The sequence below is a fragment of the Salvelinus sp. IW2-2015 genome, linkage group LG23 (genome assembly GCF_002910315.2).
Source record: "Salvelinus sp. IW2-2015 linkage group LG23, ASM291031v2, whole genome shotgun sequence".
Lineage (NCBI taxonomy): Eukaryota > Metazoa > Chordata > Actinopteri > Salmoniformes > Salmonidae > Salvelinus > Salvelinus sp. IW2-2015.
In genome coordinates this window covers 30,820,629-30,842,244 of record NC_036863.1, presented here as the reverse complement: position 1 = coordinate 30,842,244, position 21,616 = coordinate 30,820,629, and the positions used below count along the sequence as shown (strand labels likewise).

The 21,616-nt window shown below is 41.0% G+C and overlaps 1 protein-coding gene across 1 annotated transcript in view; it reads left to right on the top strand.

Moving 5' to 3' along the window:
* Positions 1-21,616, top strand: part of LOC111950883 (teneurin-1-like) — a 188,960-nt gene that overhangs the window by 97,000 nt on the left and 70,344 nt on the right. Inside the window, 5 exon segments of the mRNA XM_070434542.1 lie at positions 937-1,175; positions 12,491-12,640; positions 16,041-16,064; positions 16,067-16,248; positions 18,457-18,670. Coding sequence (XP_070290643.1) covers positions 937-1,175; positions 12,491-12,640; positions 16,041-16,064; positions 16,067-16,248; positions 18,457-18,670 — 809 coding nt within the window.

The window sequence follows — 21,616 nt, the reverse complement described above, 5'->3', positions numbered from 1 at the left end:
CCTCTCTCTCGCTCTATCTTTCCCTCTCTCTCTCCCTCTCCCTCTCCTTTTACCTCTCCTTCCCTCTCTCTCTCTCCTCTCTCTCTCTCTCTCCTCTCTCTCTCTCTCTCTCTCTCTCTCTCTCTCTCTCTTCTCTCTCTCTCTCTCTCCCTCTCTCTCGCTCTATCTTTCCCTCTCTCTCTCCCTCTCCCTCTCCTCTTCCTCTCTCTCTCTCTCCCTCCCTCTCTCTCGCTCCTAATCTTTCCCTCTTCTCTCCCTCTCCCTTTACCTCTCCCTCCTCTCCTCTCCCCCTCTCTCTATCCTCCTCTCTCTCTCCCTCTCCCTCTCCCATCTCCTTCCCCCTCCTCCTCTCCCTCTCCCTCTCCTCTCCCTCTCCCTCTCTCCTCTCCTCTCCTCTTCTCTCCCTCTCCCTCTCCCTCTCCTCTCCCTCTCCCTCTCCCCTCTCCCTCTCCTCTCTCTCTCTCTCTCTCTCTCTCTCTCTCTCTCTCTCTCTCTCTCTCTCTCTCTCCTCTCTCTCCCTTCCTCCCTCATCTCTCTCTCTCTCTCAGGAGTGTACATATTACGCCAGTTTGCCTGTTGGGAGCATTCATTAATTAGATTTAGGATGTATATCATTTGGCCAGGGAGGGAAATGGGATTGCATTTTGAGATTTGATTTTAATGATGTGCATTTCTAGCAGTTTACCAATAACTTAGAAGTACACAAGTAACTAACAGAAGTATATTCTGTTTTGTATTCTATTTAAGTTCTACGCAGATGGAAAGGGTATTAATCTATGCATATTTATTCATGTCATATCTACACCATTTTTTATTGGTGCACAAAGGTGTAAATGTTCACACATAAGTGTTTAACAATGAAATAGTAATGTATGGTAATGTGCTATGTTGTGTATATTCTCATTAATGTCAACCTCTTCTGTTGGTGTGTTGCAGGCATTTCCTGTTTAAACATGGCTCAGGCTCCTCTGCACTGTTCAGCGCTGCCAGTCAGAACTACCCTCTGACATCTAACACAGTGTACTCCCCACCCCCACGGCCCCTACCCAGGAGCACCTTCTCCAGACCCATGTTCACCTTCAACAAGCCCTACAAGTGCTGCAACTGGAAATGCACTGCCTTAAGCGCCACCGCTATCACCGTAACCCTCGCTCTTTTGCTCACATACGTCATTGGTAAGTTGGGTATTTCTCCCTATCTATATTATCTATATTTATTTAACAATTCAGTATAGTACAAAAGCATAACATTTCCATATGGAGTGATTTCAGTGCCAACAGAAACTATATTTGAATTCAATATTTTTGAATATGTATTTTAGATTTAGAATGTAATATTTTTTTATGTGTAATGCACAAATGTAATATTTGAATTAGTAAATTGAACTTGTATTTCATCATTTGAAACTGAATTAAATTAATATTGCATTCAGTTTTTAAATGAAATGTAAATTTAAGTGAATATTCAAATTCAATATATATTTAGTCAGTTTAAATATGGTGCATATTGCATTAATTGTCTGTGTATCAAGTTTACAAACTATAATTTAAAGTTGACCAAAGTTTCATATATTTAACTTCTCAGATGCATTCAGATTCAGTTTTAAAATTTAGATCTCTAAATTCAGATTCAAAACCAGAGACATCCTGGTACTTTTACAGCAAGGAATGGTAGAAGATAGTATTTTTTWAATTTAACTAGGCAAGTCAGTTAAGAACAACTTCTTATTTACAATGACGACCTACCCCGGCCAAACCTGGACGACGCTGGGCCAATTGTGCGATGCCCTACGGGACTTCCAAACACAGCCAGATGTGATGCAGCCTGGATTCAAACCAGGGACGCCTCTTGCACTGAGATGCAGTGCCTTAGACCGCTGCACCYCTCGGGAGTCGAGAGAACAGATAGAATCAAATGCCCTTTGTGTTAATCAGGTTTCTGGAGGTTTCTGAAGCCAATGTGGCATGTTGAATTCATTTTCTTCTCATGAATTTGGCTCTAGCGTTTGAACCGTTTGAGCTATTATGACCCCATTCCCAAAAGCTAAGACCCTCTGGAACATGGTCGTGCTTCTGTTCCCGTCTATGATGCTCACAGGACGCACAGGAGACCTGAAGACGTGTTAGTTTGACATGTGTTGGTTTGTGTTAGACATGTATTAGTTTCAAGCCTCCTGCAAGGGTACTCATTATAAGGGTGACTGACTGGGTTAAGACTTTGTTAGCTTCTGAGCTAAAGCCTAAGTTCTGTTACTTGGATGGGTCTCGAGGAGGAGGTTAAAGTTGGGTGAAGTGTAACACAGGTGGTTCGGGGAACACGCTTACATGATGAGTAACTTGTCAGAGACCTGAAAAGTGACATTGTCTAGTGCACTGGAGGCCTGGGTTAGAACCCGATCAGTCAAACTAACACGTCTTCAGGTCTCAGGCAAGGTCGCATGTATGAGGTCAAAAGGGGGTGAAATAGAACTAAGGTCCACGCTCTTTTGATGAGTAACCTTGCTGGAGACTTGAAGACTTGTGTTAGCTTCCTGAACTCATCCCTATGGGCTTCAGCTAAGTGGGCTCTAATACAGTCTTGTAACATGCAGTAGATCAGGTTTAAACCCAGTCAGTCATAAGAGAAAGATTAAATAGGGAGTGGAAAAGCTATCCTTGGAAGGGCTATGACAGGGCTATTCAACTATATTCTTATGGGGGCCAAATTGTGTTTTTTGTCACACTCCCTTCTAATGTGTCTAATGTTCCAGAGGGTCTTAGCTTTCAGGAACGGGGTCATAATAGCTTAGAGCCCAAACGGTTCAAACGCAAAAATTCATAGGAAGAAAATGAATTCTACATGCCACATTGGTTTCAGAAACTGGCAGAAACCTGATTAACATGGAGAGCGTTTGAATCTATCTGTTCTCTTCTACCATTCCTTGCTGGCTAAGTACCTGGATGTTGTCTCTGGTTTTGAATCTGAATTTAGAGAACCACGTTTGAAAACTGAATCTGAATACTTCTGGGAAGTTGAATATATGAAACTTTGGTAAACTTGAAATTGTAATTTGTAAACAAAGACAATGAATGCAATATCTACCATATTGACAATGAGTATATAAATATAGAATTTAAATTCAATATCTTAATACAAATTCAAAAATATTGAATGCATATACAGATACTGTTGGCACTGAAATCGCTCTCTATTTCCACTATTTCCACTTGTATTTACTTGTATTTACTTTCTTTATTGTCTCATTCTCCAACTATTTCCCAGTGTCATTCTTATTTTATTTCATGCACTAGGATGAATGGATAGTTTAGTTGAAAATCCATCCAAAAGTTGTTTGTGAGTCTGTAAGATACAGGAAGCAAACATTCCTTAAGTTCTATCTGATGGTAATTATTTCCACGGCTTTTAAACACATTGAACATGTACTGGTCGTTGGATTTATATCATCGTGTAATTTTGGTATTGTAACTGTCATATTGGTTGTGTTCTTGTCCTTTATAACTGTAAACAACAGTATTTGGACAAGAGACATACAGAAAAGGACAGGTAGACTGTTGCATAACACTTTACATTAGGTAGCTATTGTCCAGCCTTTATTCTACACTATGAAAGGATGTCATGTAGCAGGTAGGCGCTCCAGTAGAGATAGTTATTTATACTTCCCACTGTTTCCTAGAAGAAGAAAATACAAAAACAGGTCCATACCAAAGTGGTAATGTAAGTAGGCCTACTCCATAACTACATGGACTTACTAGTGTACATTAAGTACGATGTAGTTGCTGTACATATGATACTGTACATATGATATTACACTGGTAGTTAATCTATATGGCCTCTATAATGTCAATTATAGATACATATTGATAGTATTTAATTAAGAGAAAGTGTTACTTTGTTGCAACCTTGTTTTCATCAGTATCCATTTTAGATTCAGATATCAATGAGGTCATATTGCCTACTATTTTCACTAAGATTATCAATAAACCTAGTGATCAGAGAGGAACAACAGATTGATTGTTTAAGGTCCGTAGCCATGAGTATGATGTCTAAGGCATTGTCTTTCAGTCTGGCATAGTGTTGTCTCTAGGACTGACTGATATTAATATGAGAGCATTGTAACCTTCATGTGCCATGGCTGTGGATGGCTCTGACCCAGAGACGTCTGTGTGTTTTTCTTAATTGAGATGATGCCCTTAAGCTTCCAACACTAGATCGATAAAGATCTTAGGAAATGCAACACAGAGCAAGATGGAAGACTTTAGACCTCCAATTTTGATCCTCAGACCTGCAATTTACTAAACTGCATGACCGTGCATGAACACCCCTTTAATAAGGCCATTTCAAAGGTAGCCATCATTCCGTTGTGTGCAGGCGAGGGATAGGGATTGTAAATCCTCCGCTGTCTAACAAACGTTGACTGCATCTTAACAGCTCTCTGCTTTATTATTCATTTGTCTACTATAAATGCTACATTACCAATTTTGAATTGACCAAAAAATCTATGTGGCTACGGTAGTAGGCTACATGAATAAAATGCTGATGACATTCCTGAGTTTGAAATACAGTTGCAAACAGCTTTGAAATTAGCAGCTAAATGTTCATTCCCTCTAGTTATTAGGCACTCAGTCCAAATCGTAAATGAACAGATGTACTGTCATCACAAATAATGTTGGTTTTGTAAATAAAAATGTCAAATAAATAACAAAGGTGGAAAATCTATTACCCACAAGTCTCTCCTCGGGGGTGACACATCACAAATCTCAATGAACATGGAAGGTACCAGTCATCACAAATCACAGATTTGTGTCAAGGCTCTCTCTGTGCCTTGACACAGGCCTTTATGGCTTTGCTTGATGTCACCATTGGTGTGATCAACCCTGCTATTTATTTATCTACTGTATTTACTCTATCTGTTTTGGTTCATGCTAGTCTGGACCCCAGAATAGACATTACCATGGCATTTGTTTGCTGTAGTTGCAGCAGGACCGCAGGGGCTGGCTGGAGCAGCCAGTTGTAACATTTGCATTGCAGCGATTTGCTGTGCGTGCATCCATCTCTTCAAACATGTTTTCAATGGACAGTATTTGTCTTCATAAGACTCCATCAAAAGCACATGTATGCACATTTAGCCATATCAGAAGTAGAATGTATCATACTGTGTAACTGATTTGCAAATCGTTGTGATGTGTTCCAATTCTAGCACAACAACAAAGGAAACACACTGGCGCATGGGAAGGGCACATTCCATTTTATTCTCCACTTGCGGAGGTTCTCTTTCAAATAACTAAACAAACTTTTCTGATGAGAATGCATTGCTGTTTGTGTAGAGCATCCTTGAAACTCCAGGAGGTGGTGGGGCCAGTGAAAGGTTAAGATGTAAGGACAATCTGCGTTTGACACTTTGTAGACCCCCCACCATACAGCTATTTTGACTCCACACAACACAAGAAGAGGAATGCCTCAAAGACAACGGTGACATGTCATTGTGTCATACTTAGAGGAGGCGCACAAGCCCCAGGGCGATGAATGAATGATGAAAATGTTATGGAGAGGCAGAAATAGAAGAACATGCAGGCATACTGCTGATATAGCACGGTAAGCCACACTGTCTGACTCCGACTGGGAGTAAGTACCAACTACTCCATTCTCCTCAGAAACACTCTTCATTCACTAAGGGGACAACCTGGTGCTAATTAAAATGCTCCAAAATGTCACCCACATACCCAGAGGTGATATAAGCTGAACAGGAAGTTACATTTGCCTGTTTTCAAAGTCAGAATGCTGTCAACACAGGAAGGAACAATGTCTCCCCTGCCACCTCCACCACCTCCTTCACCCCTTTCTCTCTCCTCCTCCATCTCTGTGATTGAGTAGTCCCACAGCGGTTCTTTCAACTGCAACACTTCACCTGCAAAATGACTGCCAATTAATTACTTTTCCAATTATGTTTATTAGTGCAATAACTTCTAAGCAATAAAAATCCTCTACCTTTTGAGGAGTTTTTTGGTATTGAGTWAAAGAAAAGCCTTAATGAAGTTTAGATATCTCTCTCCAATGTGTATTGAAAGGCTGTGACTCAGAGAGGAGAACAATATTCCTTGGAGAAAATTAAATGTTTAGATTTTTTCAGTTCATTAGGGCACTGTAAAGGATACCTGTCAGCTGTGGTATTGGTTTAACAGACGGAAAAGTGTTAGGATCAATAAGACTGAGTAATGTCAAAGTGTCCGAGTCAGAGTCTCTGTGAAAGGGAACCGGGCAGCCAAGGAATTTATGATTCCAGGCGACTTGCCTTGAAGGTAGCAGACCTTTCATGCCTCATTGTGATCGTATTGATCGATCCATTTTCTCTTCAGTCTCTCATTAGTATTCTGGTCGTGGCTCTATAAACCAAACAATGCCCTTTTTGAAGAGAGCGGAGGCTGGGGTGCAGGGGGCAGGCAGTGAATTATTTCACCCAGTACAGGGAAGTTTAGATCAAGTGCCAATCTCTACTGGAACTGACACCTCTCCTGAAGCTCAGAATGGACTTTGAGCATAGTAGCTGTGGGAGTAATACCAAAAGCACTGGTATTAGGAAGTATCTTTTCCCCATACTCAACCATGGTTAATGAACCTCTTCCTGTTATTGGCCAACAATAGAGAGCGTAAGGTAGGCAGAGGCTATGTGTCATACTGAAACATGCTCTAGTAATGATCAACATAATAATCAATCTGCCATGATAGTGTGGTAAGAATAACCTTTAGAGTGTGTTTTTGCCACAATGCCTGCCATCTCTCTCTTACTCTCTCTCTGTCTCTCTTTCTCTAGTGCCTCTTCTATTCTTAAAGAGCTGATTGGCTCTGGTTCAGTCCCTTAGAGAACACCTTTTTAACAGTACAAAGTGTCACCCGTCTGCATACTGGCAGCCATTTTGACAAAGCGCCAAGTATGACTTACCTTTCATGTTTTGTCCTCTGGTGCCACTGTGCCAATGTGAGGTCTCACCTGACTAAGCAGGCCTTTACTTTCAGATGACTTGCTGCTAGTGTTACAGTAGGTGACTGTGTCCCATATCTTTAATGCAACTCTATTGCAATATTCCATCGTTTAAATTATGGGGGCAGAACAATTTTCGGTTCTTGTGCCTTCAGAAAGTATTCACACCCCTTGACTTTTTCCACACTGTGTTGTGTTACAAAGTGTTATTAAAATTGAATGAATTGTAATTTTTTGTTAACAATCTACACAAAATACAAAATATAAAAATTACGGAAAATAAAACACTAATAAATATTGATTTAGATAAGTATTCAACTCCCAAAGTCAATACATGTTAGAATCACATTTGGCAGTGATTACAGCTGTGAGTCTTTCTGGGTCAGTCTCCAAGAGCTTTGCACACCAGGATTGTACAATATTTTCCCATTATTCTTTAAAAGATTAGTCACAATCTGTCAGTTGATTGTTGATCATTGCTAGACAGCCATTTTCTAGTCTTGCCATAGCTTTTCAAGCTAATTTAAGTCAAAACTGTCGTTCTGTCCCTGAACAAGGCAGTTAACCCACTGTTCCTAGGCCGTCATTGAAAATAAGAATTTGTTCTTAACTGACTTGCCTAGTTAAATAAAGGTAAAATTWAAAAATTTAAACTGTAACTAAGCCACTCAGGAACATTCAGTGTTGTCTTGGTAAGCATATCCAGTGTTTATTTGGCCTTGTGTTTTAGGAAATTGTCCTGCTGAAAGGTGAATTTGTCTCCCAGTGTCTGTTAGAAAGCAGACTGGACCAAGTTTTCCTCTAGGATTTTTCCTGTGCTTAGCTGTATTCCGTTTCTTTTTATCCTAAAAAACTCCCTAGTCCTTGCCGATGACAAGCATACCAATAACATYATGCAGCCACCACCATGCTTGAAAATATGAAGAGTGGTACTTAGTGATGTGTTGTGTTGGATTTGCCCCAAACATAATGCTTTGTATTCAGGACAAGGGTGCCTGTATCTTTGTAGTGACTGGGTGTATTGATACACCATCCAAAGTGTAATTAATAACTTCACCATGCTTAAAGGGATATTCAATGTCTGCTGGGATTTTTAACCAATAGGTGCCCTTCTTTTTTTTGAACCATCGGAAAACCTACCTGCTCTTTGTGGTTGAATCTCTGCTTGAAATGTGATGCTCAACTGATTACAACAATTACAGATAATTGTATGTGTGGGGTACAGAGATGGGGTAGTCATTCAAAAATCATGTTAAACACTATTATTGCACACATAGTGAGTCCATGCAACTTATTATGTGACTTGTTAAACACATTTTTACTCCTGAACTTATTTATGCTTGCCATAACAACGGGGTTGAATACTTATTGACTCAAGACATTTCAGCTTTTCATWAAAAAAAATGTAATTTGTAAAGATTGCTAAGAACATAATTCCACTTTGACATTATGGGGTATTGTGTATAGGTCAGTGACACAACATTTAAATGTAAATCAATTTTAAATTCAGGCTGTAACACAACAAAACATGGAGAAAGTCAAGGGGTGTGAATACTTTCTGAAGACACTGTGCCATCACAACAGTATTTCTGTATCATTAATATTAATTAATTGATTGATAATTTGTAAGATGGTAGTTGTTGTAAAGCTAGTACTAGAAATTACTACTGTAGTACCAAATATGTAATTGTAAGTTACTTTACCCAGCTTGAACTATTACTACTGCAACATCTCAGTAGTACCACGACTAGTAGTACTACTATTAACTTGCGAGCTAATATGATGTGGGAGGCAGCCAGTTCCATGTGGTGCAATGCTTTCAGTCTGTGAACTGAACTGCATTTAGGAAAATCCTCCTTGGATTCCCGATCTGTGGAAACAAGAGTGGTGTTGGATCCTACACATCCAGCCACCTGCTGAGAATCCAATCCAGCGCTTGCTCTTCATTACCCCTCCCCAAAGTCTTCCCACAGAACTCTGCAGGGCACCAATACATAGTAATGCAAACTGATGCCCCCAGTAATCTCACTATCACATGGATAAAGCCCTGATTTGTAGCTACTTTAACTAGGTGGGGGCCTAGTGTTGTAGGTCAACTGTGGAACATAAACTAATTTTGCCCTCCAAACACTCAGTTCATGTGTTGTGATTTAGTTATTTCTGGGCACATTCACTGACTAGTTTACAGCGTTGCCTGGAGGGCCTTTCAGGGGGCAGGTGCTCAAAATGTACAACTGTACAACTGTTTCTTCTTTTTTTTTTGGGTGTGTGTGTGTGTGTGTGTGTGGTGTGTGTGTGTGTGTGTGTGTGTGTGTGTGTGTGTGTGTGTGTGTGTGTGTGTGTGTGTGTGGTGTGTGTGCTGGTAACCTATAGATAGATAGAGTAGATAGATTATAGGATAGATGATGGTGTATGTCGGTAGGCCTATTCTGTTTCTGCAACAACACCTCACGTCATCATCTGAAATTGTAAGCAAGCTAGTTACAGTGCCTCCTAAAGACATGACTGACATCGGGAAAAGAGGGTGGGCTATCAGCCAATCATTGATGTTGAGGTTTGATGTAAATCTCTAGTTAGCTAGCTCGATGTCTTTTACTCTGTCTTTCTGCCTCTCTCTGCTGCGCTTAGCCAACAAGACCGAATATTGATGATGTAGGCTATATCAAGTGTTCTTAAGTATTCATTCAATGGTATGCTGCTGTGGCAGTACTGTTGATATTTAAACGAGGTAGCTAGCAACACACACTCGATCGGTGACCGCATCTCTCAAGCCATGTATGTTTGGATACCGGAGGCACGCAATCTCCGTACAGGACAGATCAGCAGGCGCAACCAACGGACTGGCATGTGCTCTGCACAGATAGAGATAGAGCCCTATTGGTTTCCATTTCAAGTTTTAATGTCACGTGCACAAGTACACTAAAATGCCATTCTTGCGAGCTCTAAACCCAACAATGCAGTAATCAGTAACAATGTAGCACTAAAAATAACATAAGGTAGAACAAAAACACACGAGAAATAGAAATAAGAAGTAAGAAGAACACGAGAAAGTAAGTAAGCTTAACAAGGTCAGTTCCAATACCATATTTACAATGTGCGAGGGTTACTGGATCAATAAAGGTAGATATGTATAGGGGTATGGTGCCTAGGCATCAGAATATATGATAAACAGAGTAGCAGCAGCGTGTATGATGATTGCACTGTATGTGCATGTTGTGTGTGTGTGTGTGTGTGAGCAAATGACGTGTGCTCGTGTGCATGCTTGTGCGTGTGCGTGTATGCTTTTGTGTGTGTGTTGGAGTGTCAGTGTGCGTGAGTGTGTAGAGTCCTGTGAGTGTGCATAGAAAAGGTGCAAAACAAATACAAGGGTCAACCAGCCATTTTTTTTGCTGGTTGCCTGTCAAATGATAACAGCTATGGATGAWACGTAATTTACTTTATGCCTCTAAATTGGAATTAGACTCATTATAAATGTGTGGCGTAAAGGCCTGAAGGTGCAAGTAGCTATTTAGGTTTGTGGTCCATTAAAGGGCACATCTCATACTATCATGTCTTCGTGGGGAATACTGACTTGAGCTCTAAAATGTGCATGTTTTATTCCAGACCTAATCGTTTTGGATCATGTTGTTGAGAATACAGGGTGAACTTGGTTGATTCATAATTCTGATTTCCATMTATTTTCCTGTAGAGCAAAAACAATTGTCTGGGGATTATTATTCATTTTTATTAGCAACAAGATGATCATAATGTGATTATACAGTTTGACCTGAATCAATTAACAAGTTACAAGACAATAGTTCAATGTGGCTTAATAAGGAGGACACTGCAGTTGCCTCCTGAGCCAAACATTCCCACTCTTTCTTATTTAGAGAGAACATCTAATCAAATCTTCTCTTCCTCATTATTGGTAAACCCCAAACAAAACTCTTATCTGTTATTGAGGCGATATGTTTCTCTCTCAATTTCATTACAACTTTACAGCTGTCTGTTTCTCGGGTCTACCCAAGTAGAGGACAAGGGTTTAATCTAATTCTTCCCTCTAAATGGCATAATCAGAATATGCATTATACATTTTAAAAGCAGATAGCATCAATTATTCCTCCACTGACTATGTAAAACAGATGCAAATTCACGTGAACTACTTTCAGTCTAATTAGGCTTTCCCACTCAGCTGTCTGCAAAAACAAAAAAACATTTCAACAGGCATTCTTTAAGACCTTCCCCCAATATSACTGCCCTAGCTGCGGTTTAAAGACAGATGAAAAAGAGAACACTTTGAAGTGATCAGGGGTGAATTACATTGATCTGAGTATCTAAATGCTGCACTAGTGAGGGGACGGCTGTTATGCAGGGCAGCACCTTTCTCAAATACAATGTCTGTCTCCACCATGTCTAATCAGTGCAGAGGAGTTCTGCTGGGTTTGGGATTGGTTAAGGCTCATGAGTCAGGTGGTATACAAAGTAGTTAACTGCTGCTTATCCTGCTCTCCTCCCTCCTTTTGGTTGTTACGTGTTTGTGTTTTCCTCTGAAATGAGTTAGTGCATATCTCTGTCTGTGTTTCGCCTTTGTTCACCTTTGTTTAACCACTCCTACGTTGTTATGGGGCATTGTGTTGTTGTGGATCGTAATGCAGTGATTAGCCTGTTGCAGATTGAGAAACCATGAGAGGTGTGATGTGTTTGTCAAGTACACGATTTTCTGGATCTTTTTTAAATATTTAAATAGCTTCCAAATTATCTCAGAAAATATTTTCCATAATAGATTTGAATGCTTATCCTGCCAGTGGGTTACTGGCTCTGCCATTCTTAGAAATGCTCTCTGGATTACTGGGAAAGGAACTACATAACGTAAGGAATCTCTGTTTTGACGCATGCCCCCTCTTGGAAACGAGGAGCCAAACATTGTGGCGGTGGAATTCGATTTTCAGAATCTTTCTCAATTAATTCCATTCCGTAGTCTCACGTTAAATAAATATTTAATTTTGACCATATTGGTTTTCTTTAATCCATTACTTAGAAAGTCACATACTTTATCCTCCCTTTCTTTGGAGATTAGACAGCTACTTATCAATATTCCATTAAATAGATTTCATGAACCTCATATTGTAACCTACCACTCTTATATCTAGTAAAAAAAAGTATACTTTTTTTATTTGTTTAATTACATTGGGATGTAGTAGATGAAATGTCAGCGAAGTTGTCATGAATGACAGGAGAAAAATTGCTTTACGGTTTTGTAATAAGCATAGGAGCAGCAGGATGTCTTACAAACAGTATGTTAGTGTGTCTCTCTCCTAGCACTAATGACTAGTCCTCTGTCAAATAACTACAATTGTAATATACAGCCAAAGTGCAGGAACCCTGTAGGACATCCACACTGTAGTTAGTTACTGTTTGCTGCAGACAGGTTTAATCAGATGTCTTACTCTTAGGTTTTGAATGATTAATGCCCTGAGTTTCTCTTTCTAGCACTAATCCTCCCGCCCCATGCTAAAACATGGCTCTCCCCTACAGCAGTGCACTTGTTTGGGCTGACCTGGCACCTGCAGCCAGCAGATGGGCAGCTCTATGAGAATGGACTCAGCAAACTGGACAGAGACTCAGAGAGCATAGACATAACCTTCACGCCCTTCGGTCTGCCCGGCCTCAACAACACCAACAAAGGTAAGTGGTGGTGGGCAAAGATTGATGTTATGAAGCCTCCAGGTTTTGATTCACATTGTCAGACCACACAACAAAAGCTAGAGCAAGGGGCGAATCATGCTCTCCTCCTATTTGTCTTCCTCTGTGTTTACATAAGAAACCTGTTGTTTCATAACCAGCGTGTTGGATGCAATATGTTTCGGCAGGGAGAATGATTTCCTTCTTGTGCGATGTTTATTGCGGGTCAGATAAAAGAGCCGGTAGGAAGGTGGGTGGGTGACGCACGCACAGGTCATCCTCGAGTTAAAACGCCTCATGTGTTCACAGGGCATCCTCGAGTTAAAACGCCTCATGTGTTCACAGGTCATCCTCGAGTTAAAACGCCTCATGTGTTCACAGGTCATCCTCGAGTTAAAACGCTTCATGTGTTCACAGGGCATTCTCGAGTTAAAACGCCTCATGTGTTCACAGGTCATGCTCGAGTTAAAACGCCTCATGTGTTCACAGGTCATCCTCGAGTTAAAACGCCTCATGTGTTCACAGGTCATGCTCGAGTTAAAACGCTTCATGTGTTCACAGGGCATTCTCGAGTTAAAACGCCTCATGTGTTCACAGGGCATCCTCGAAGTTAAAACGCCTCGTGTTCACAGGGCATCCTCGAGTTAAAACGCCTCATGTGTTCACAGGGCATTGCCTCCACGATAAATATCTGATTATATACATTTCCCACTTCCGAAAAATAAAAAATAAACCCATAGAATCATCAAGATAGAGATATAGCATTATTCCAATAACACCAGACCAACCCTGGGGTCCCAAATACCGCAGACGTACAATTCCATTGCAGCAATGAGTGAAATAATTCAGTTCCATTCCACATAATTCAATTCCATTTCTATAAGCACGTGAACCAGAAAATGTTCTCTGCAACTAGGGCAATGTTGAAGAGTAGATTAAAATCAAATCATTTATGAAAATATTGGATTGCCCCTGCATAAGCACATAATGGATCTCAGTAAAAGCTTGGTGTCTGAGTTTCAATATTCCCATATCATAGCCCTCTGACACATCCATCCTTTCTCCTCAAAGGGGAGGAATAGGAAAATACAGGTCGGACTGCTAGATTGAGACAGTATATAAGGCTGTGTACACTCTGTGGCTAGTACAATGTAGCGCAGCTGTGCTGGGTTACATTAGCATGCATTGACTATGAAGTAATCATCAGGAGCTTCATGTGCAGTTAATTAAAGTAAGAGAGTGTGGATTAATCCCCTAGCAGGCTACAGCCCACAGCGTCATCCTTAACTCTTTCAGACCAGAGGTCCTCCAGCAAGCTCCACTTCTGAACCTCCCTGTTCTACGAAACAAATTACAACGACGTGGCAATTTATCCACTTTAGGCCTTTACCTTAGTATACAGAATTACAGAATTATTATGTGTATTTTTTATCGTACTTATCTTTCATTGGCATTTCTCACTTGTAGTTCTGGGAATTTTATTAGAGCTTCAGACTTTTTTTTATTGGACCTTCCCATAGGATGATGTGTTGGCCCAGTCCCTATAACTGAGCCTCTGTATTTGGTCTAAGTATGTACATTTTCTTTAGAATAGCAATCAGATTTGTATTTTTATTTAACTTTTTTAAATTTATATCCCACCCCCCGTCCCCTCAGGAGGCCTTTTGCTTTTTGGTGGGCCGTCATTGTAAATAAGAATTTGTTCTTAACTGGCTTCCCTAGRTAAATAAAGGTTAAATAAAATAACAAATATTATTATCAGCATAGATCTGATGGATGAAAGGGAATAGAATAGTCTCAATCAACTGACAGACCCAACTATTAAAATCTTTTTCTATTCAGCTGTCCAATTGTGAGGGAAAATTATAACTAATTGAAAAGACGGTTTCATTTCATTGTAAATAGATTACTGGAATAATTGTTTTATCAGGGTAACCCTTAGGCTATGAGAATTAATTTGCTTGTATGCCAGACTATTTTGAAGCGCTTTTCTAATTTACCACCCCACCCCCACCCCCCACCCTCTGAACCCAGTTTAAGTGACAGGTGAGATGGCCTGCAGGAGAGGCACCAGCTAGATAGGCCTTCATTACCCTGTAATGAGTTCTGTGGTGGCAGTGGCACAGACCAAACACCACCTCTCCTAAACAGCGTAACACAGCAGCTATACACAGTGATTGAGTTAGTAAATGATTTCTGGTAGCACAAAGTAACACTGCCATTACCTTGTCCACCTGCTCCAGTCTGGTGGTGTTTTCTTGACAAAAAATGGTCTCCGTTTCTATGATAAACAAACCAATCTTTTTCACAAGGTTGTCGAGACTAATGTGTGACCAATCCATGTCATCGATGTCTAGACATGTATGTGTATTTAGATGGTTTTAAAAAACACATTTAGATGAAGTAAAAACACATTTAAAAACATGTGGTTTCCAGAGCTCTGTACATTGAGTAACGTGAAGATAAGAGAAACACCAAACAGATAGAATTACACTCTTAGAACAAAGGGTTCCAAAAGGGTTCTTCAGCTGTCCCCATGGAGAACCCTTTTTGGTTCCAGGTACAACCCTTTTTGATTCCAGGTAGAACCCTTTTTGGTTACATGTAGAACCCTCTGCATGGAACCCAAAAGAGTTCTACCTGAAACCAAAAGGGTTCTTCAAGGGTTCTCCTATGGGGACAGCCGAATAACTCTTTAAGGTTCTAGATAGCACCTTTTTTCTAAGAGCGTAGCTTAATGTGTACAGTAGAGCTGAACTGATCTCATGTTACCCGCCAGGAGAGAGAGAATCAATAATGTGACACCCTGGTGTGTTGGCGTACCTGCCAGAGAGCAGACACCAGGGGTTACCAGCACAGAGTAATTAGATCACACCTGGATGTGGGAGGTGTTTGCTCAAGCATCCGGTAGCTCGCTGGTCTTCTCCTTCCTCACCATAGTATAACACCATATTAGATATGGTTGTTTTTCCTTTCTGTTCACAGTTGTGTAGCACCAGTTTGAACAGATGCAGGGTTTCATCTGACAATGAGGATAGAACGTTTCCTAAAAGGACCGAGGAGGATTTATTAGTCGAGGCAATGAAATGAAACGGATTAAAGTCTGCCTGTATTTTCTCTCATTATCTGATAGAGGCAGAGGGAGAGCCAATATCTAGGTGCAGCAACGAACGTTGTTCTCATTTGTGTTTATACCCATTTGTGCATTTATTTTCATTTGGTGCAAATTCTCTCTGTGTGTGTGTGTGTGTGTGTGTGTGTGTGTGTGTGTGTGTGTGTGTGTGTGTGTGTGTTGTGTGTGGTGTGTGTGTGTGTGTGTGTGTGTGTGTGTGTGTGTGTGTGGTGTGTGTGTGTGTGTGTGTGTGTGTGTGTGTGTGTGTGTGTGTGTGTTTACACCATATAGATAAGGAGCTATTCCAGAGGGGAAAGCGATAGACCGAGGGGAGGTGGACATTGGTACCCAGGTGATGCAGGTCATTCCCCCAGGTCTGTTCTGGCGTTTCCACATCACCATCCACCACCCTAAGTATGTCAAGTTCAACGTCTCCCTGGCACGGGACGCCCTCTTGGGTATCTATGGACGGAGGAACATCCCCCCTACACACACACAGGTACTGTACCCCCTACCTACCTCATACACACAAGAGCACTACACCCACTCCCATGAAAAACAGCCATACTGTAGACTATTATGTATTCCCACTCCTACATACGCAATGACTGAAACCCCCCAATACACACACAAGTAACTAAATTAACACCTGGTTCATCTACACACATGCACAGATACACACCCACACATGCACAGATACACACCAACCTCGATGCTAATGAGTATACCCCAGTCCCTACGCACAACTACCTTTCCTCCATCCCTCTGTCATCCTTCCGTCTCACTCTTCACCCACATGGAAACCCACGATAAAAAGCTGGACCAGGTAGATGCTGTGCCTCTATGTCAAGTTTGATCACTTCACCAATCAGTGAATTAGCTACAGTACTGTTGGCTACATACAGTACCAGTACTTTTGTCAAATTCATAATGAGCTTCAATGTATGTAGTTTATTGTTATGGAATGAATGCAATTAAGGAAATATCTAGTGGAACTAATGTGATGTCAGTAAAATGCCTAAACTCCCCAATCACTGCGTGTTACCAAAGATATTATCTAAGATTAACAGTTCCAATCATTCAAGAAATTGTGATCTGTCGTAATTCAATTAAATACTCCTTATTTATGGCTCATTTGTATACTCATTTGCATATGTAGGTGCATGGATACAGACAATTAATTAATGCTAATTGAAAGTTTCCTTTCAAACCCAGATGTCCTTTTTGTTCTGTAAGGATGCTCATAATCATTATAGTAATAGTAGTAATCACACACACAGTACCAGTCAAACGTTTGGACACACCTACTCATTCCAGGGTTTTTCTTTATTTTGACTATTTTTACATTATAGAATAATAGTGAAGACATCAAAACTATGAAATAACACATGGAATCATGTAGTACCCAAAAAAGTGTTAAACAAATCAAAATATATTTTATATTTGAGATTCTTCAAAGTAGCCACCCTTTGCCTTGGCAACAGCAAATGGGGATCCATAATAAACACAAAGTCCTGTCTCAGTGGGGCTGGCTAATCCCACACCATCATTAGATGTCTCTGTCAGCCAGGTCGGCTGATTCGGCTGATCCCAGTTCAGTTTTTTGCCCCTGCACGCAGTCACACATATGTTGCCTCGGACCATCCCTCATTACATCTGCTGATAGAATACCCAGCAGGTCATGGGGCTGAGCACTCAGGGTCACGGCGAGACCGCCACACAAGCGACTCGTCTGTCACAAGGCTGTTTCAGCGGCCTCAGCAAACCCAGCAGGCTTCCGCATGATGAATCCTAATAGGATGTTTTTAGTCATTAATCTGAGTCAGTCCCCTTGGCGGCACGCACAGTTCAGACTTTTCTTTCAAGGAGATTTTGTCACTATTGGCCATTTCCGCTTCAGTGTGACATCATTTGCCGATCCCCAGCTGAAAGTGAATAATGGAGGGACTGCGATCGCCTCTTCTGCCTCCTCTTCTGCTGCTTTGCGTCACTGATGAGTTGAAATGCAGGGGCCCGATGGCTATGGTGCCCCAGCGGTTCTACTGAATTACAAACATCGTTTTACTTTTGTTCCGTAGGGGAGCATTTGTCTCTCATAAGAGAACCTGAGTCATAGAGTGATTCTGAGGCCTGGGGGCATGTCATTGGAGTTACGGACCTGGCCTCACCAAACCCTGGGTTTATTATTTAGGACGGGTGGAGGAGTGAAGACAGACCTCCCTCTGAGCCCAGCAGGCGTAAAGGCTTTGCTGCATGCAGTCACCAGCCGACTGCAGTGTAATACCAGCCCTGGCCCCTGCTTATCTCTAAGAGCACACACAAACATGAGTGACTCTGGCGCAGCTAAGGCACTGTGTCCCGCTCCAGGCTACTGTCATATCCTACTCATCTGGTAATACAGCATGGGGGCCTGTCTCTTTATTACGCTCATTAAGGGCAAAGTCAAAAGGTGGCTCGGGAGCTTTTGCATATGGTTAAGTTCAAGTTATTTTAAGATGGATGACAGGATACGATACAGCACATTATGATTTCTGGTTTTGGCCCGTTCCCAGAGATAGGTATGTGTGCTGTGATGTTGGAGGAACCCTCATACACCCTGTCAGTCAGGGCACGTCAGTATGCCCAACCAGGAACTTGTGATGTCCCAGTTTTTGACTCMCAAACCATGGCTACATATTTAATCTGATGTTTTCTCTTCCTCCTGCAGTTTGACTTTGTCAAGCTCCTGGACGGGAAGCAGCTGATCAAACAGGAGGTTCAGACGGTGGCGGAGGATTCCAACGCGTCTCCCAGGAACTTGATCCTCTCCTCCCTCCAGGAGACGGGCTTCATAGAGTACATGGACGCTGGAACCTGGTACCTGGCTTTCTACAACGACGGAAAGAAAATGGAACAAGTTTTTGTTCTGAGCACTGCCATCGGTAATTGGCTTCTCGTTATGTAAAAAGTAGAATAGGTGCTCCACATTGTCAGACACTAATGAAAATTGCATCGCCATGCAATCATGTTTGGGAGCAGTAATGAAGTCTTATAATTACTGCAGATGTACCGAAAAATACAGTGCATGTGACATTATTTCCAGGAAAAATGTTTCCAAAACAAGCTGCCATTTTAACATCAAAATGGTTGCGTTCTGTTGCTCGTTGCAAGGAGCTGCAGTCTGGCATCCTTAATTGATTGACCTTTTGTCAACCGTCTGTAAGCCTCTGCTGAGAGACGAGACAATGCATTCCTCCTAATGCTCTCTCTCACCAGCCTCTCCTGAAAATGCTTTTGCTCTGTCTTTTAAAACGCATTGTTGTCAGAAAGGCAGTTCAAGAATGGTACTGCAGTGTATTTCTGGAAACGTCAGTTTCCATTTTCTTCATAATTATGTAGAATATCTGAAGAGTTTTTTTTCAAACGCTATATCCACCAATATTTCACATTTGTGTTTTTTCATCAGAAATGATTGCTTATGGGTACCTTCATGTGTGTGTAAATTTTTTGTGTTCTCAAATGTTTTATTCATCAATTTTAGAGGTCTTTGAAAAGTAGTTTCTTTGCAAAACGCAAGATATCTATTGTTTAGCTTCAATGGAATGTTTTTGTATCCTGTATATATGACTGTGATATGTGGTTAATCCCCCCATATCCTTCTTAAGATGAATGCACTTACTGTAAGTTACTCTGCATAAGAGCATCTGCTAAATGACTAAAATGTAAATACTTTACGTACATATCTCATATTATTTATTGAGTTAATTTTGTCACAAATTTATAATTTGTCAATTTCTTTATAAAAAGCATAGTTATTTGTTACATTTGACTGTGTGAAACCTAGCAGTACTACTTACAGGGTTGTATTTCTTTGAGAGTGAGGCGGATATATAGCATTTAAATATAGCATTTATAGGATATACAGTGCATTCGGAAGGTATTCAGACCCCTTGTCTTTTTAAACATTTTGTTACGTTACAGCCTTATTCTAAAATTGATTAAATTATTTATTTTTCTCATCGATCTACACGCAATACCCCATAATGACAAAGCGAAACCAGGTTTTTAGACTTTTTTGCTAATTTTCAAAATATAAGTATTCAGACCCTTTACTATGAGACTTGAAATTGAGCTCAGGTGTATCCTGTTTCCATTGATCAGCCATGAGATGTTTCTACAACTTGATTGTCCACCTGTGGTAAATTCAATTGATTGGACATGATTTTGAAAGGCACACACCTGTCTATATAGGTCCCAAAGTTGGCAGTGCATGTCAGAGCAAAAACCAAGCCATGAGGTTGAAGGAATTGTCCGTAGAGCTCCGAGACAGGAATGTGTTGAGGCACAGATCTGGGGAAGGGTACCAAAAAATGTCTGCAGCATTGAAGGTCCCCAAGAACACAGTGGCCTCCATCATTCTTAAGTGGAAGAAGTTTGGAACCACCAAGACTCTTCCTAGAGCTGGCCGCCCGACCAAACTGAGCAATCGGGGGAGAAGGGCCTTGGTCAGGGAGGTGACCAAGAACCCGATGGTCACTCTGACAGAGATCCAGAGTTCCTCTTTGGACATGAGAGAACCTTCCAGAAGGACAACCATCTCTGCAGCACTATACCAATCAGGCCTTTATGGTAGAGCGGCCAGACGGAAGCCACTCCTCAGTAAAAACCACATGACAGCAGGCTTGGAGTTTGCCAAAAGGCACCTAAAGGACTCTCGGACCATGAGAAACAAGATGCTCTGATCTGATGAAACCAAGATTGAACTCTTTGGCCTGAATGCCAAGCGTCACGTCTGGAGGAAACCTTGCACCATCCCTACGGTGAAGCATGGTGGTGGCAGCATCATGCTGTGGGGATGTTTTTCAGCGGCAGGGACTGGGAGACTAGTCAGGATCAAGSGAAATATGAACGGAGCAAAGTACAGAGAGATCCTTGATAAAAAACCTGCTCCAGAATGCTCAGGACCTCAGACTGGGGCGAAGGTTCACCTTCCAACAGGACAAGGACCCTAAGCACACATCCAAGACAATGCAGGAGTGGCTTCGGGACAAGTCTCTGAATGTCCTTGAGTGGCCCAGCCAGAGCCCAGACTTGAACCCGAACGAACATCTCTGGAGAMACCTGAAAATAGCTGTACACCGACGCTCCCCATCCAACCTGACAGAGCTTGAGAGGATCTGCAGAAAAGAATGTGAGAAACTCCCCAAATACAGGTGTGCCAAGCTTGTAGCATCATACCCAAGAAGACTCAAGGCTGTAATCGCTGCCAAAGGTACGTCAACAAAGTCCTGATTAAAGGGTCTGAATACTTAAGAAAATGTGATATTTCAGTTTTTTTATTTGTGATAAATTGGCAAACATTTCTCAAAACCTGTTTTTGCTTTGTCATTATGGGGTGTTGTGTGTAGATTGATGAGGAGGGAAAAAATAATTTCATTCGTTTTAGAATAAGGCTGTAACGTAACATAATGTGGAAAAAGTCAAGGGGTCTGAATACTTTCCGAATGCACTGTATAGCAAAAAACTTGATTATTTTTCTCTCTGAAATGAAACCATCAAGTGATAGATTTTAAACAAATACATTTCTGTCATTGAACAACCCCATGCCATAATTAGATAGTGAAAAAACACACCAATCTTTTAAATAATTTCTTTAAACAATAAAAGCTCATTTACAAACATTTTTGAAAATTGATATATAGTGTTTTGGAATGAAACTCTTCATCTGTTACCTTATTGTCACTCATTCAACATGTTAGATTATAATATGCCGTCAAGTGTGGTCAAACACAAATCCTTTAGTAGGATCAGGGCCCAAAAAAGTTGGTATAAAAGAAATAGAGCTCCACCACGTACCTTTATTAATAAACACATTTGGATACCAACCA